General features: G+C 43.8%; 1 protein-coding gene across 3 annotated transcripts in view; it reads right to left on the bottom strand.

Annotated features, from left to right (window-relative positions):
* The window catches only part of CMIP (c-Maf inducing protein), a 321,266-nt gene that overhangs the window by 128,729 nt on the left and 173,406 nt on the right, over positions 1-19,131 (bottom strand). For all 3 annotated transcript variants that reach the window (XM_030204511.1, XM_030204512.1, XM_030204513.1), the window contains exon 2: positions 18,551-18,676. In XM_030204511.1, the coding sequence (XP_030060371.1) occupies positions 18,551-18,676 (126 nt within the window). The remainder of the gene's footprint in view (positions 1-18,550; positions 18,677-19,131) is intronic.

The following is a 19,131-nucleotide window of genomic DNA, read 5'->3' as shown; positions in this document are numbered from 1 at the left end:
CCCCCCCCCCAATGATATCACATGGCTTCTCTTTCCGTTTTCCGAACCCGGGACCCTGCTTTTACTGACTTTGTTTCTACACTATTTGAGGGGGTTACCATTGTTTTCCGTATTATCCGACTTTCATTTATCCAACAACGGGTCGGTTCATTTTAGGTCGGATAATCCAGACTGTACTGTATTTGCGGTTTTCTTTTACTTTAAAATACCAACGGAAGCCAGTTGGGTAAGAGCTGTGAGATAAGGCAAAAGTCTGGCCTGACAGGACTGTGTCATAGGGGTGTGCAGAAGGCAAAAAAAAATATGTTTTTTTCCCCCCAATTATTTTGGATTAGTGTCACACATACTTTTTAATAGTACTTTAACACCTTCCATAGCATTTTAACGCGCAATATGTGGGCCCAATAAGTGGAGTTACTTGGCAACAAATTTGGATTTGCACGCACATCTGCCCTAGTTGCTATTCCATAACATCCACGCCTAAATTTCATAGAAGGAACTCAAAAGGGGTTGTGGGAAGACCAGGAGAAAATCGGGAGCGTTCCCAGAAGTTAGCGCCCTTCAAAGAGTGCCAGATGATGGTGTTACACAAAATTCACAATCCAGTGGTTGGCATACACACACACAATGGCTGAACAAAGTGTAGGCTCCTGTGAACATCTTTCACGTTTTCTTGTGTTAGCCTGTCCAACGTCCACCCATTTCGATAATGAAGTTTCTTCCAGTCATCAACAAGCCATACTCTACACCTTTTTTTGGAAAGGTTGATGGCTGGAAACGTTTTATTGGGGTACAAAGCATATACCAACAAATTAAATCATTGGAAAAGTCTCCACCCACCCGAGCCAATAATTGGTGGAATCACCTTTAGCAGTGATTACTGCTGCGGGTCTACTGGAAGAGGTCTCCATTGACTTTGTACAACTGCTGTCAATTTGTCAGCATTTGACCATTCTTTACAAAACTGTATAAGTTCTGTCGTGTTCCTTGGAAAGCATTAGCGGATAACAATCTTCAAGTCATGCCACAGATGGTTTTTTTTACTGGATTGAGGTCCAAGATTGGGCTGGGCCACTCAAGGATATTTACACTTTTGTTCTTTACTCACTCCACTGTAGTTTGACTGTGTGTTCTGAGTGGCTGTCATGCAGAAAAGTATCTTCCAGAAGCAGCAGAGTTTCCTTCAGGACTCTTCTGCACTTTTCTTCATTTATTGCCCCTTCTAACCTGACAAATACCCAGCCTCTCCTTTGAGAAACACCCCCATAACAAGATGCTGCCACCAGCATGCTTTACCATAGGGTTGGCGTTCTCTGGGTGATGTGCTGTGCTAAGGTTGTGCCAAACTAACACTCTGCATTCAGGCCATAAAGCTCTGTTAGATTCATTGGAAAACAAAACATTTTGCCACATGGCTACAGTACTTCCTAAGTTTTCCTCTGCATTCTTCAAATGGGTGTACAAGAACTGCATACTGAGTCAGACCAAAATCTCTATCAAGTCCAGTATCCTGTTTCAAACAGTGGCCAATCTCAGGTACAGTGTCTTTCTTCAGGTCTACTTGAATAATGGTTTATGGACTTTTCCTCCAAGTACTTGTCAAATTTTCAAATTAACTAAAGAGAAAGAACAACTGTGTTTTGCATAAGATCTTTCAAGGCGGCCTTCTGGAGTGGCTCAAAAGGAGGTTTCTGAACAGCGCAAAGGACTAAATTAAGGTTCACTCTAGAAACAGCATACGAAACGGAGGATGCAAGCAGCCCGCTCCCCGCAAGAATTGAAAGATATTCGAGTGAGCCTCAAGAGACGTCTTAGGTAGTCAGCCCCTGAAACAGGCCAAAGCCGCAACATGAACTTTTAGAGAAATAAACACCGATCTTTTTTGAAGACCTACCTGGAGAAATGCATGATCTGAGCAGAAAAGGGAGAAAGTCCGCGCTTAGAACACCAGCCCTCAGACATCCTCCACACACTCGCATATGCCATAGATGTAGAGCGTTTTTGAGCCTGAAGCAAGGTAGCGATGACCGCATCAGAATAACCTTTTCATCTCAAACAAGCTCCTTCAATGGCCAAGCCATAAGACCAAAGAAGCATGGATCCTCCATGAGTACCGGACCTTGATTCAGTGGGTCGTGTACTTGAAGAAGATGGAGAGGAAACCCATCCAGCAGTTTAAGCAGGTCCGTGAATTACAGCCTCTGCAGCCAATCCAGGGCTACAAGAATTATTTAATCCCAGTACAATGCGATCCTTTTCAACACGCAGCCTACCATGACCCAAGAGGGAAGACATACAGTAGATGTGTCTCCGTCCAGGGCTGCAGTAGGACACTGATCCCCATCTAGCCCAGCTCCTTCCGGCGGCTGAAGAACTTGGGAACTTTGGTGTTCCTTTTTGTTACCAGCAAGTCCAGAAACAGAGAAACCCATCGGTCCATTATCAGATGAAAACCTAGATCCCATTCTTCCAGATCCAAGAAGTGCCTACTGAGAAAGTTTGTCTTGTGTTGCAGACTACTGATGCAACTTCAGGCATGCTCTTGCTACGAACGAGCTGCACACTGTCGCTTGAAGGCCCAAAGAGGCCACTTCAAAGGCCTGTTTCAGTGAGCTTTCTCGCTTCATATCCTATAGGACTTTTAGGGTAATGACCCCCCCCCCTCCACCAGCAAGATGGTCTTAGTCACCACTGTAACCAGGGAGCCCACCCTGGGAAGCTGCAATCTCCTCTGAAACTAATGGGTAAAGGGCTCTTCTCATTCTCAACCTGGTGAGACCCATTCTGCTGTAATCACGTCTTGAATGTCTGGATGCATTGGGAAAGCCTTAGAAGGACCTCTAAGCCCCCTCATGATTGATGAAGCTGGAACTCCTGATGCCGAAGCAGAAGGCTCCTCAATGGAAAGCACCATTAGTTCCTCAGAAATAAGAATACTGAGATCCTCTAAGAAACAACCTCAGTACTTTCAGATCATCCCCCTCCTCAGGGCAGAGCTCTTCCTCCTCTAACAGTTCCTTCAACTGTGGCTCCTCTGAATAGACCGAGGCCACATCACATAAGGAGGGAGAACCACAGACAGCCTCATGTGTCCACTCCTGGAGGTCTAAACGAGATCTCTTATGAGCCGGAGGGGCTACGGGGTGAGATACTGAAGCACCTTGTAGCAACTTTGACTGTCCATGCTTCAGTAAATAGGTGTGAGACCAATACATATTCCAGAGAAAATAAAGATCCCAATACAGCTGAATACCCTTTAAGGCCCTGCCTGCGGTTGTAAAATGGTAGCTGTGCTCCGTACATGATCAGCCAGAGGCTGCTCCTCTCTGCCAGTCGTCCCTGACAAAATGGCGTCCGTTCCCGAGCTCTCCTGCATCAAACTGTGTGCCGGCCCTACCAGAGAGCCCGAAGACCCTGAAGATGTGCTGCTGCTGCTGTTTTCTCCATATCCCAAGAGATTCCTGGCTTGCATGCACTGCCATGCCCCGACGGCGGCTGGTGGGTCCCACAGGGGGAACACCACTTAACTACCTCTGGGGGAGTCGCCATTCAACCCCGACTGTCACCAGCGTAACGTGTCCCAAGTGGTGAGTCAGGATCCCTCCCTGCACTAAGTAGAACTTGCAGCCTTCCAAGCGGTTCAGAGTCAAACTTTAGTCGGACTTACCACCGCCGGCTACTCCCCCCCACCAAGCTCACAGTCTCCACAAGTCTTAGCACAGATGAGAAAGGAGATGAAAAGAGGTTTACTGGAGAGTGTGGGACAGAGTATCAGTCCTGAGCCTTTTCGTAAGGTTGTTGTGCTGGAAAAGGAGAGCTGCACAGGAAACAGGGGAGAAGTGAAGGGAGGGAAGAAGTAAATTCGCAGGGCACCACAGACAGGGATCCGAAGTCCTCCAGATATGACTCTGCAGACTCAAGCCACCCGCAAAGCTCAACTGGGGATCAGTTGACCAACTGGACAAGGAGAAAAGCACTCAGAACCAGAGGCTGAAAAGTGTGTCCATCTGCTTGCTGGCGACAGTATTTGAGGAGCTGGACTGGATGCCAAGAGCGATGTCTCAGCTCAGTTTTCAATTCATCTGCTGCTTGACGGACACAACCATCCCACAAGTTCTGGAATAGTGGAAAGCTACATAACACAGCGCAACAACGATTTTGCTACTGAGAGAAAAACATGTGATTTATACTAAACTGAACCCGCCGATTCCAAATATGAACTCCGAATTTGCCTGACACGTCTAGATTTTAAGTTAAAACAAAAAAACAGCACCAGGGGCCTTTAAAAATGGAACACAGTTCTTTAATGAATGAGCCTTGACAAAAAGACCTGACACGGGCCGTGTTTCGGTAACTAGCACCTGCGTCAGGGGTCATAGTGATGACGTGGAAAACTTGGGGAACAACTCGAATATATTCCTCTACAATATATTATTCCTTACCCCCCGTCTCATATAGTAAAAGCTACAAAGCACCAAGGCACTTTCACTTTCTGTATCCAGAAAGTGAAAGTGCCCGTGGTGCTGTTTTTTTGTTTGGACTTTAGTTTGTACTTCGTTCCCTCTCTTTTGTTAGATTTTAAGTTATACATGCAAAGCCTATTCACTTCAGGGGCGTAGCCAGACACCCAATTTTGGGTGGGCCTGGGCTCAAGATGGGTGGGCAGAAGAACCTCGCCCCGTCCCACAGGTGATTTGGTCTCTCCTTCTCTCGCCTGCATGCCATATGGTCTCTCAAACATCCCCCCTCTCCCGTATACCTTTTAAATAGCAGATTTTCACCAGCAGCGAGCAGCAACTAATACACACTGCTCATGTTGGTCCCACACCCTTCCCTCTGATGCAACTTCCTGTTTCCGCCTAGGCAGAAATACATCAGAGGGAAGGCTGTGAGGCCGGTGCAAGCAGTATGTATGTCACTGCTCACTGCAGGCGAAGATCTGCTACTTACAAGGTATGCAGGAGGGACCCGTTGGGAGTTTTCGACTGGTGAGGCTTGGGGATCCCTGCCAGCCACATCATAGGTATGCTGCTATTGGATGGGCCTGAACCCAAAGTGGGTGGGCCTGGGCCCACCCAAGCTCACCCTTGGCTACGCCACTGATTCACTTATAATATTAATGCTTGGGATGCATTTGTGCTAGTAGTGCAGAACTTCCTTGGGAACAGACGAGCTGAAAACTATGCTGAACTAGTAGACAACATGCTTAAAGCATATGAACAACTTGGCTGCCGAATGTCATTGAAAATGCATTTCTTACATTCCCATCTTGACTTTTTCCCACCCAATTTGGGACACGTAAGTGACGAACATGGAGAGAGGTTCCATAAAGACATTTCTACAATGGAGAACAGGTATCAAGGCCGCTGGAATCCCAACATGATGGGGGACTACTGCTGGATTTTGCAACGGGAAAATATGACCGAATGCCTGAAGCACTTTTAACAGTACTGGGCCTTGCTGAAGTAAGACTTTTAAACTGGAATATGAGACCTTTTTGAAATTTTGTTATTCCATTACATTTTCATATACTGTTTACTACGAAAACTTTGATGTAGATCAGGTAATTGTTGGAGTAAAACTCGTTCTGTAAACAAATTATTCAATGCTTTCCAAGTGCTTAATTCATTTGGGCAAACTTATGCATAACAAAATTTCCTGAGGTGTTACAACAATTCTGACTTCGGATTTGGAATACGCACGCTGAATTTAGTATAGGACGAATGGTTTTTGCCCAGTAGCACACGAAAATGTTTTTTTTGTTGTGCTGTGTAATGGAACGACATTTACTTCTCTCTGTACAAGACCCACAGAGGCCACAGCATGGATAATAAAATAATAGAAACTGATGCGGATAAAAATGAAGGAAAGGTAAAAACTCATGAGTAATCCCAGACTTGTAGCTAGTGGCTATGTCATGTCTTGAGTTTAGCTTCTACAAGAGAGCCAACCGGCGAACACACACACAGCTGTACTAAAGTGCCCAGCTCTCCCTGTAGTGCTGATCAATGGTTCCTGTTTGTTTTTCCACTCGGCTACACCCGATTATAGAGAAAGGAATAAAGAACCATGATGTGTGTGCTCAAAATATTTACACAGAGCAAAAAATTAGCAGAGCATTTAGCGATGTAGTCTTTGCCGGGAAATGACTTCATAAAATTATCACTGCCAAAGACCTAATCCACTGGGATTTTCTACCATAGGCCCCAAATACTTTCCGTCATAATTTCTTCATTCCCTTTAATTGGCACTGGCAAGATAGAGGGATGCTCAGTGCATCCTTTCAGTTCTTTTATCGGATCAAACAGGAGAAAAAAAATGCCTGGTTTATAACTCTTTCTTTTTAGAAGACACTAACTATCATGGCTACACCCAGAAAATATCAAAAAGAAGAAAATGATTTAAGAGTAGGGATTGTTTTTTGCACTAACAGAAACTTTTTTGGCTTATCTATACACAAGAATGAGTGTGCCAGTTGAAATGTGTGCTTACACAGACAAAGTTCATCATTTGCTTTCCAAACTTCTCTGCTGACAAATATGCTATTTCAGTGATAATGTAGGTGAAGGGACAGACAGAGGGAGCCTATGGAATTCTTCTGCCCCATAGTGTATACTGTGTTCTATTTAAACCCAGAGCACTAAGTACATAAGTATTGCCATACTAGGACAGACCGAAGGTCCATCAAGCCCAGCATCCTGTTTCTAACAGTGGCCAATCCAAGTCACAAGTACCAGGCAAGATCCCCCCAAAAATACAATACATTTTATGCTGCTTATCCTAGAGCTAAGCAGTGGATTTTCCCCAAGTCCATTTTCATAATGGTCTATGGACTCTTCTTTTAGGAAGCCATCCAAACCTTTTTTTAAACCCTGCTAAGCTAACGGCTTTTACTACATTCTCTGGCAACGAATTCCAGAGTTTAAATACACGTTGAGTGAAGAAAAATGAGGCGACCAGAACTGAACACAATATTCGAGGTGCGGTCACCAATGAGCTACATTACCCAGCTATTTGTAGACATCCTCCCACAGCCAAGAGCCCAGTGGTTCACGTACACGGTGGGAGAAAAGATGAGCAGCTGCCAATCTTCCGTAGTGATGACTATCGTACACAGGGCCCTTATCTCCATCTCTTATTGTCCAGGGCCATGAGGAACTAAGAGCAAATCTTAACGGCCTCCCTCCACCCCTCTTCCGTCCCAACATGGCATGATCCTCTACAACAGTATCCATTTATAATATTGTTCTAAGCAAAATATTTTCTTCTGCTTTAAGAAAATGCAAAATGGTTCCCAAAGTTGCCTCATCTCCACAAGTGCACTTGAGCGCCTGTTTCAATAATTTATGCTGGAATTAGAGGCCAGTGATGCACAGTCCCACTGCACGAAGGAAAAGCTGAGTTTCTCCAAATGTGTGATTTGTGCGGTCAGACCCTGGTTGCAAAATTCAGCGAAAGCAATACTTGAAACTCGTAACTGGCTTTCATGGGGGAGCATTTTCAATTATTATTATTATTTTACTCATGATTGTCAATGTATTTGTATGTCACAGATATGTTTACAATACCTTTTAAAAGAGTAAATGTGTAATTTGAAGTTATCATTATTTTTTTATTATTATTTTTAATAATATTAATAAGAAATTATTATTTACGCATTGTCAATGTATTTGCATGTTCATGATCGTGTCTGGTTTAATTCTGTCACTGTTTTTGATTCATCTTGTTGCAAAATCTATGGTCCTCATCAAGTGTTTATGATACTTACTGAATGGAAGAGACGTTTAAGATTATTTTAAAATACAATTAGTAATATTTATTTTTGTTACATTTGTACCCCGCGCTTTCCCTCTCATGGCAGGCTCAATGCGGCAGGCAATGGAGGGTTAAGTGACTTGCCCAGAGTCACAAGGAGCTGCCTGTGCCAGGAATCAAACTCAGTTCCTCAGGACCAAAGTCCACCACCCTAACCACTAGGCCACTCCTCCACTGTTGCTACTATTTGAGATTCTACATGGAATGTTGCTATTCCACTCGCAACATTCCATGTAGAAGTCGGCCCTTGCAGATCACCAATGTGGCCGCGCAGGCTTCTGCTTCTGTGAGTCTGACGTCCTGCACGTACGTGCAGGACGTCAGACTCACAGAAACAGAAGCCTGCGCAGCCTTCTACATGGAATGTTGCTAGTGGAATAGCAACATTCCACGTAGAATCTCCATAGTAGCAACATTCCATGTAGAATCTCCAATAGTATCTATTTTATTTTTGTTACATTTGTACCCTGCGCTTTCCCACTCATGACAGGCTCAATGCGGCTTACATGGGGCAATGGAGGGTTAAGTGACTTGCCCAGAGTCACAAGGAGCTGCCTGTGCCTGAAGTGGGAATCAAACTCAGTTCCTCAGGACCAGAGTCCACCACCCTAACCACTAGGCCACTCCTCCACTGTTGCTACTATTTGAGATTCTACATGGAATGTTGCTATTCCACTAGCAACATTCCATGTAGAAGTTGGCCCTTGCAGATCACCAATGTGGCCGCGCAGGCTTCTGCTTCTGTGAGTCTGACGTACGTGCAGGACGTCAGACTCACAGAAACAGAAGCCTGCGCAGCCTTCTACATGGAATGTTGCTAGTGGAATAGCAACATTCCATGTAGAATCTCCAATAGTAGCAACAGAATCTCAACATTCCATGTAGAATCTCCAATAGTAGCAACATTCCATGTAGAATCTCCAATAGTATCTATTTTATTTTTGTTACATTTGTACCCTGCGCTTTCCCACTCATGACAGGCTCAATGCGGCTTACATGGGGCAATGGAGGGTTAAGTGACTTGCCCAGAGTCACAAGGAGCTGCCTGTGCCTGAAGTGGGAATCGAACTCAGTTCCTCAGGACCAAAGTCCACCACCCTAACCATTAGGCCACTCCTCTCCACTCACTCTTTAATACATTTTTTAATGTTGTTTCCATGTTTTATAAATCGGTACACACATCTTTTTAGGGTATTTGGCTTGTGTCTGTTATAATTATAATTATTTTTGAGATTATGCTTTTATTCATTTTTGAGATTATGCTTTTAGACTATTTGTAACCGATCCGTTTTTATTAATGTTTTCAGTTAATATAATTTATTGTATATCATTTTAGGGACTCCTGAGGCAGGTCTGAACGGCCGTAACACGACTCGTGTCGAGTCCAGTTTTTTTAAGAATAAACTCTTGCTGTGAACTTTTTTCTGAGTCCAGTAGAAGTTTGTTTGGCGTCATCCATCTTGTCGCCTTCGCTGTGTATCTTTTCTTGGAGCATTTTCAATGTTATCACTTTCTGGAACAAAACGTGTGCATCTGAACGCGGCCTGCACGGTCACCTCTAGTGACTCCTGCAAATGTTGTAATCAGCGCAACATTGTCCTTGCCACATACCCGCCAGAAATGGCTACCTGCTGCACTCCTACTGTGCTCAAGGACAAATCCAGATTGAATTGCTGCTCGTCCCATGCATCACCTTGCGAGCTGAATCCCCCTCCTACTCTGCCCTATTTCCTCCTCAGTCAGATGGGTTTTCAAGATACCTAGGGATCCTTTTACTAAACCGAGTAAAAGGTGCCCTAAGCTAATGGCGGAGGCTATTTTTGCTGCGTGCTGCAGCCATTTTTACCGCAGCGGGTCAAAAAGGCTGAAAATAGCCATGGCCATGCGGTAAGATTGCTCTTACCGTGTGGCCGAGCGAGGGGGATAGGAGGTAGTGTTCTATTGTGGATTAAAAACTGGTTAAAAGATAGAAAACAGAGAGTAGGGTTAAATGGTCAGTATAGTTAGTGGGGTTCCCCAGGGGTCTGTGCTGGGACCGCTGCTTTTTAACATATTTATAAATGACCTAGAGATGGGAGTAACTAGTGAGGTAATTAAATTTGCTGATGACACAAAGTTATTCAAAGTCGTTAAATCACGGGAGGATTGTGAAAAATTACAAGAGGACCTTACGAGACTGGGAGACTGGGCGTCTAAATGGCAGATGACGTTTAATGTGAGCAAGTGCAAAGTGATGCACGTAGGAAAGAGGAACCTGAATTATAGCTACGTCTTGCAAGGTTCCACGTTAGGAGTCACGAACCAAGAAAGGGATCTAGGTGTTGTCATTGATGATACGTTGAAATCTTCTGCTCAGTGTGCTGCTGCGGCTAAGAAAGCAATTAGAATGTTAGATATTATTAGGAAAGGAACGGAAAACAAAAATGAGCATGTTATAATGCCTTTGTATCGCTCCATGGTGCGACCACACCTCGAATATTGTGTTCAATTCTGGTCGCCGTATCTCAAAAAAGATATAGTGGAATTAGAAAAGGTGCAGAGAAGGGCGACGAAAATGATAAAGGGGATGGGACGACTTCCCTATGAGGAAAGGCTAAATCGGCTAGGGCTCTTCAGCTTTGAGAAAAGGCGGCTGAGGGGAGATATGATAAGAGGTCTATAAAATAATGAGTGGACTTGAATGGGTAGATGTGAAGCGTCTCTTTACGCTTTCCAAAAAAAACTAGGACTAGGGGGCATGCGATGAAGCTACAATGTAGTAAATTTAAAACGAATCGGAGAAAATGTTTCTTCACTCAACGTGTAATTAAACTCTGGAATTCGTTGCCAGAGAATGTGGTAAAGATGGTTAACTTAGCAGAGTTTTTAAAAGGTTTGGACGGCTTCCTAAAGGAAAAGTCCATAGACCATTATTAAATGGTCTTGGGGAAAATCCACTATTTCTGAGATAAGCAGCATAAAATGTATTGAGCTTTTTGGGGTCTTGCCAGGTATTTGTGACCTGGATTGGCCACTGTTGGAAACAGGATGCTGGGCTTGATGGGCCTTTGGTTTTTCCCAGTATGGCAATACTTATGTACTTACTGCCACCCATTGAGGTGGCGGTAAGGGCTGCCGTGCTAACCCACTGCACGACTACCACCGGGTTAGCGCCGAGCTAGAAAATACAGCCCTGTTTTCCCCACAGCAGGAAATGGCGCACACTGGGGCTGGAACTACCGTCGGCCCTCACATTGGGCCGGTGGTAGCTCCAGATTAATGTCTGGTAAGCCCACATTGGGCTTACCACCATTTTGTAAAATGGCCCCCTAACGAATAAACAATATGGACAGGCCACATCTGCAAATACTGTATCTCTAGGGTATGCATCTGTCTGTCTCTTATACATATTCATTATGACCACCCTAAAACCCAAACTGGATGCAGCCTAAACAGGCCACATTAGGAACCACAGCTATATTCAGAACCCTTATTTTAGCATCCTCACTTTAATATTCCCTTATCTCTTGTTTGTCCTGTTTGTCTGTCCTAATTAGATTGTAAGCTCTGTCGAGCAGGGACTGTCTCTTCATGTTCAAGTGTACAGTGCTGCATACGTCTAGTAGCGCTATAGAAATGATAAGTAGTAGTAGTGTTTGGGATTCCAGACTCTTGCTACTCTTTGGGATTCTACATGGAATCTTGATTCTCTTTGGGATTCCGGAATCTTGCTACTCTTTGTCCTTATCCCTTATTTGTTCTGTTTGTCTGGCCTAATTAGATTGTAAGCTCTGTCGAGCAGGGACTGTCTCTTCATGTTCAAGTGTACAGTGCTGCATACGTCTAGTAGCGCTATAGAAATGATAAGTAGTAGAAGTGTTTGGAATTCTGGAATCTTGCTACTCTTTGGGATTCTGCATGGAATCTTGATTCTCTTTGGGATTCCGGAATCTTGCTACTCTTTGTCCTTATCCCTTATGTGTGCTGTTTGTCTGTCCTGATTAGATTGTAAGCTGTGTCGAGCAGGGATTGTCTCTTCATGTTCAAGTGTACAGCGCTGCGTATGTTTAGTAGCGCTTTAGAAATGATAAGTAGTAGTAGTGTTTGAGATTCCGGAATGTTGCTACTCTTTGGGATTCCGCACGGAATCTTGCTACTCTTTGTACTTATCCCTTATTTGTTCTGTTTGTCTGTCCTAATTAGATTGTAAGCTCTGTCGAGCTGTATCAATCTTGATTTTTTTTTTTGTCTACAATGGACTTCATTTCACTTTCAGGCAAATGCATGATATGGAGAGCACTTAAAAAGCATCTCCATATACAAATAGTGACATTTACATGTGTCCATCATGTACACGTGTAAATGGTGATTTCAGAAAACCGTTATTTACATGTGGAGATCAATACAATGTGAGATGTCACGTTATTTTTTTTTTTGGGGGGGGGGCAGAAATCTACATGAAGGATTTAGGGAGCTATTTCCCTTGTTTTTTTACATTTCTGCCTCCATATTTTACAAAATAAATTGCTACTTCTCTAGCTAATTGGCAAAATTACACATCTGGGTTATAAAATGATCCCTCTACATATAAATGCCAAGCTGACGCCACTCTTTTCGTACACGGGTACTTACAGCTGCCAGATTCAAGAAGAAAAATAAATTGGAGCAATTTTGTAGTTTTCAGATTAGGAGATGCAATTATGAGGGGCTAACACATCACTGAGAGGCACTTGACCACCCAAGACACACAGGCCAAGTAGAAGGAGAAAGAGGAAGAACTTAGCAAGACCAAGGAATCTGCAAGACTTCCTCCAGCAAAGAAAAATACTCATGAACAGGATGCCTCGTCAAGGGGTGAGATGGGACACTCCTTTAGAACTTCTTTCTGGGCAGTAAAAAGAACTTTAGGACAGAGCTTTCCTAAAGATTAGGGCTGTATTTCTATTAAAAATTTTAATCACGATTAATCACAAGATGAAAGGTATGTTATATATATTTTTCCCCCACTGCAGCTCCTTGTGACTCCAGGCAAGTCGCTCCATTGCCCAGAATCACAAGCAGCTGCAGTGGGCAAAAAACAAAAACAACTTTAATCACACGATTAATCGTAATTACAAATTTTTATCAAAATGCAGCTCTAAATAAATTAAAGAATAAAAAAATAATAAAATACAAATTGACAAGTGACAAAGAATCTAAAGCAGCATCAGAATAGCTATAATCAGGCCTTACAGATTTCACAGCCTACTTCAGAAATGCAGCCCTGTTAAAAATGCAAGGTTTTTATTAAAAAGTGACCGTGGGAACTTTTGTGGGACCCACCCAACCAGAGCTGGGCAAGGTTTCCACCACCGCACATCAACTTTCCACTTCCTCTGGTGCTATTTATTATTTTATAATAGCTTATCGCACGCTCTCAAGATATTCAGCAGCACTATTCAGTTAAGTGGTGATGAATATCCAGGTTTGCTCCGGTCAGCACAACTGAACTGGGTAGAATCTTTGCTGCCTAGTTAAGGTGCTCATTTTCAAAGCACACTGACTTACAAAGTTACAAAAGGGCATATTTTCAAAGCATTTAGATTTACAGAGTTCTATAGGTTACTATCAGGCTCATTTTTGAAAGAGAAGGAAGCCTATCTTTCAACACAAATCGCAAGATGGGCTTCCTTCAAACAAGGTCGCCCAAATCGGTATAATCGAAAGCCGATTTTGGGCATCCCCAACTGCTTTCTGACGCGGGGATGACCAAAGTTCACGGGGGGGGGGGGGGGGGGGGGGGGGGGGGGTGTTGGAAGCGTAGCGAAGGCAAGACTTGGGCGTGCCTAACACCTGGACGTCGTCGACCCATAATGGGAAAAAAAGGGCGTCCCTGACGAGCACTTGGACAACTTTACCTGGTCCTGTTTTTCTTACAACCAAGGCACAAAAAGGTGTACGAACTGACCAGATGACCACCGGAGAGAATCGGGGATGACCTCCCCTTACTCCCCCAGTGGTCACTAACCCCCTCCCATCCTCAAAAAAATCTTTAAAAATATTTTTTGCCAGCCTCAAATATCATACTCAGCTCCATCACAGCAGTATGCAGGTCCCTGAAGCAGTTTTAGTGGGTGCAGTGTACTTCAGGCAGGCGGACCCAGGCCCATCCCCCCCTACCTGTTACACTTGTGGTGGTAAATGTGAGCCCTCCAAAACCCACCACAAACCCACAGTACCCACATCTAGGTGCCCCCCTTCACCTGTAAGGGCTATGGTAGTGGTGTGGGTAGTGGGTTTGGGGGGGGATTTGGGGGTTCAGCACACAAGGTAAGGGAGCTATGTACCAGGGAGCAATTTGTGAAGTCCACTGCAGTGCCCCCTAGGGTGCCCAGTTGGTGTCCCAGCATGTCAGGGGGATCAGTGCACTACGAATGCTGGCTCCTCCCACGACCAAAGGGCTTGCATTTGGTCGTTTCTGAGATGGGCGTCCTTGGTTTCCATTATTGCCGAAAATCAGAAATGACCAAGTCTAGGGACGACCATCTCTAAGGACGACCTAAATTTCAGGATTTGGGCGTCCCCGACCACATTGTTGAAACGAAAGATGGACGTCCATCTTGTTTCGACAATACGGGTTTCCCCGCCCCTGCACCGGGATGTTTTGCAAGGACATCCTCAGCAAAACTTGGGCGTCCCTTTCGATTATGCCCCTAAGCCTATGCACATTGAAAATGAACCTCTTTATCATTTAAATATCAGCCGAACAGTTATTGGTGTTCATACTGCATTTTGGCAACCTGGCTGGCTACCTACCAGGACAGGACATTCAATATAAGAAGGAAGATATTTGGTTGGTCCTTTATTTTCCATTTTAAAAATGTGAAAGGTTATATTCCAGAAACACAACTCCTCTACATATTTCTTCCAGTAACATGTCCATTCAATTCGGAATCTGAACGAGCTTTAGGACTCACTGACAACGGCAATAAGACCACACTGCAATACTCTAAAAATTGCAGTAGGTCATATCCCCAATTTTTCCATTATCAAATGATAGTGGGGATGGGACGACTTTCCTATGAAGAGAGGCTGAGAAGGCTAGGGCTTTTCAGCTTGGAGAAGAGACGGCTGAGGGGAGATATGATAGAAGTGTATAAAATAATGAGTGGAATGGATCGGGTGGATGTGAAGCGACTGTTCACGCTATCCAAAAATACTAGGACTAGAGGGCATGAGTTGAAGCTACAGTGTGGTAAATTTAAAACGAATCGGAGAAAAGTTTTCTTCACCCAACGTGTAATTAGACTCTGGAATTCGTTGCCGGAGAACGTGGTACGGGCGGTTAGCTTGACGGAGTTTAAAAAGGGGTTAGATAGATTCCTAAAGGACAAGTCCATAGACCGCTATTAATTGGACTTGGAAAAATTCCGCATTTTTAGGTATAACTTGTCTGGAATGTTTTTACGTTTGGGGAGCGTGCCAGGTGCCCTTGACCTGGATTGGCCACTGTCGGTGACAGGATGCTGGGCTAGATGGACCTTTGGTCTTTCCCAGTATGGCACTACTTATGTACTTATGTACTTATGACCAAATCTTATATTAGCTGTGAGAAAATATGTGCAATCTTCAGTTGATGTAAATGGTTACAAATCCCACTACTCTTCAGCTATTAAGCAATGGACCACAGCACTAATTCACTACCTGGTATTACTTCACTGAGACTTCATCCAACGTGGTCTCCGAGAGCTGTGGATCATAATCCTACGTCAAACTTTCGAAGGCCGTGACCTCATTATCATGACCACAGAATGCCTGCGACCTCCAGAGGCCTACCTTTCCTCCATGCTGCTGGTCCCATCCCTCCTACGGGGAAGGGAAGCCGCAGGAGCAGAAGACCAAGGTCCACTACGTATGGGGATACACGTGAAGAGGGGTAGTGTGACCAGCAAGGCCCTTCCAAGAAACACCAGGAGACGAACAATATGATGAAAAAACTTTATTCCTCTAATACCCGACACGGCACTTGCTGTCTAGTGCTTTCCTGCTTTCACAGCAATCATTGACTCTATGTGTGTCTTTGGGCTACACTTCCCGTCTTTCTAAAGACAGCAAGTGCTTTAAGATTTGAAGTGCACACATTTCAACTCATTTTTCTCAGATTTTTGAAGCGCGTATACATCTACCTGTCCCATTAAGACCCCTGAGGCAGGCACTTAGCTGAAACATGGTGCCATGTTGGGTATTAGAAGAATAAAGTTTTTTCATCATATTGTTCGTCTCCTGGTGTTTCTTGGAAAGGCCTTGCTGAACACATTGACTCCTCTTCACCCGTCCCTCCTACAGCATCACAGTGGATGGCTCTATTATCTCTCGCCTTCCATGAAGTCTGCACAGGCCAAAGTATAGTACAGGCACGGATCAATGTTTTAAATTCCTGGAGGAAAAGTCCACAGTCTGCTATTGAGACAGACATGGGAAGCAACTGCTTGCCCTGGGATTTGTAGTATGGAATGTTGCTACTCTGAGATTCTGAATGGAATCCTGTCACTCTTTAGAATTCCAGAATCTTGCTACTCTTTGAGATACTACATGGAATGTTGCTACTCTTTGAGATTCTGAATGGAATCTTGTCACTCTTTAGGATTCCAGAATCTTTGGGGTTCTTTGCTATTCTTTGGGGTTCTACATGCAATGTTGCTACGATGTGGGGTTCCGCTAGGTACTTGTGACCTGGCTTGGCCACTGTTTGAAAAACAAGATACTGGGCTAGATGGACCAATGGTCTGACCCAGTATGGCTACTCTTATGTTCTTATATTCTTCTGTTCTTTATTTTATGGCCAGCCCAGGTCACCACCCCAAACGTGGGTTTTCTGACCGCCATCTGGGATTGCGACTGACAGTTTGGGAAGCCCTGTTTTAGATATACCCCTGAACACCCTCACACATTATACTGCATGATCTGTATAAAGCATATGCAGGCTTCCTGTATTCAAAGCCCTCTGAGATGTGTGAAGGCGACACTGCAGTTAGGACACTGTTGCATATCATCATACTTCATCCATCACGTTTGCTTCCACTCTGTATCGTTATGTTCTGTTCCCTGTGGCTATCCTAGAGCAAGATGCTTGTTTTGGCAGAATAGATGCAGATTAAAGGGTGTGAAGACAAGAAAAAAATTGTTTGCTGAGTTTCCCATGTCATCTGCAGGTTTTTAAAATATTTTTATTTTATTTTGGTTCTGGGAAAATTTCATTGACAGTGCACACTCGCTCAACAGGCACCTATTGAGCAACGCTGCACAGTATTAACAACAGAGGGAAAGAGGTGTGGTAGCCGTGTTAGTCCACTCTTAAAGGTTATCAATACAAATCAAACAAAATAAAACATGGAAAAGAAAATAAGATGATACCTTTTTTATTGGACATAACTTAATACATTTCTTGATTAGCTTTCGAAGGTTGCCCTTCTTCACTGAATCTTTCACATGCTCATCTTCCAATGTGGTATATATCATTCAGTGTAAAAAATGTAACGAAGGATGCTATATTGGAGAAACAGGCCAGATGCTTAAAACAAGATTCAATCTGCACAGACATCACATGAAAATAGCCGGTGCCAGTCAGGCCCCCACCCCTGTGGGCCAACACTTTTCAAGACCAGAACACTGCACCAGTGATTTCACAGTAAGAATCCTGAAAGGTAACTTTAAAACAATACAGGAACGTAAGACCTTTGAAATAAGAATGATTGAATATTTTGACTCCCAACAAACAGGACTTAATAAGGATCTGGGTCTTCTAACCCATTATAAACCATAAAGCTGTATTTCTCTGGTTATTTCTCTGTTTATTACCCTCCTCTCACCTACCAACACCCATTCTGTTAGAATATCAATGAAATGCTTTGATGTCCCCATGCATACCCCCACCCTCCCACTCTGTCAGACTGTCAAAGTAATGCTTGGATGTTTCATTTATATATACTATCTGCTAACACATTTGCTTATTTCCGATCTGAGAAAGAAGGGCAACCTTCGAAAGCTAATCAAGAAATGTATTAAGTTATGTCCAATAAAAAAGGTATCATCTTATTTTCTTTTCCATGTTTTATTTTGTTTGATTTCTATTGATAACAACAGAGGGGAAAAATTCAAAATGTTAGGGTTTTAGTTGTTTCAGGTTATAAATAATATGAAATAACATGGGAGACAATATAGGCATTTTCCATCCTTCACCCTCTTTAAACGTAAGTCCCTGCATAGACCTGCCAGGCTGCATCAGGTTTCTACAACCAAGAAAGCAGGATACAGCTCCCTCTAGGAACAATCCTAGCGCTGCTATGAAGCCCAGCAAGGGTTACGTTAAGATGCAGTTCGGGCTCAGCTCTTTTTTCCTGTGCCCGTTAAGTGCCTCCTGCAGGGAATGCGCAGGTCCAGCCAATTCAAAAAAGCCCCCAAGCTAATTAACGCCCACTAGGGTATCTCACTTGGCAGCACCAAGCCCTCGGCACCGGATCCAGCATTTTTGATCGTCAAATTTATCGTATGCCATGTTGTCATCAAACATTAATACAGATGAAGTGCAGAGGCAGCAGAATCCTTGGCAACCCGCAGAATACTTAAAAAGTTCTTGATCGTTCTCCAAGACAGGCCTGTTGGTTAAATGCCCAACCTGACCATAATGAATTACATCTCCTCCGGGAGCCTTGTCAATTACAGCCACGATTTACTAACAAAGAAGGGAGGAAAGCAATAAACGTCAAATGTACCCTACCTGAAGCAAGACAGTACCCCCAGGAACGGTAAGTTGTAAACAGTACTTTGGAGCATTCTCCCAGGACAACAGCTGAACATCTTCTATTGCGCTATAGGAAATAGAGCTTTCCATGTACCCAGTCGGCTGCAAGAAACAGAAAAAAAAAACATCAAACATTTATTGATGAAACCATGATACCAATGGTCATCAAATGCAGAAGATCTCACCCTTTTACTACAGCATGGTATATAGTATTGCACCCACGGTGCTTTAACAGCAAAAATTAGCATAAGTGTAAAAGACCCTGCCCTCTATGTTCCTTGATTTACCACTCATGAAAGTTTTCTACTAGACGTTGACAATTAGCGCAGGTGCAGTTAACGCCTCCTCAAGAGAAGGAAGTAAGTGCACGTCACGAGCAGGCATTCAGAGTGGCAGCTATACGCCAGGACCTAAAGGGCATTTTCTTTTCTAGAATACTAATGTAACAGGGCTTTAACCCTTGGAGCTGGGACCCGGTTCTACCAGGCATGCCCCTACCCTCCTCCCAGTTACTTTGCTTTCTCACCATACCTCAATCAATCAATAACCATTTTGCA

The sequence above is a fragment of the Microcaecilia unicolor genome, chromosome 5 (assembly GCF_901765095.1).
Source record: "Microcaecilia unicolor chromosome 5, aMicUni1.1, whole genome shotgun sequence".
NCBI lineage: Eukaryota > Metazoa > Chordata > Amphibia > Gymnophiona > Siphonopidae > Microcaecilia > Microcaecilia unicolor.
Note: the sequence above shows the minus strand (reverse complement) of the source record. Positions and strands in the feature narration are given on the sequence as shown.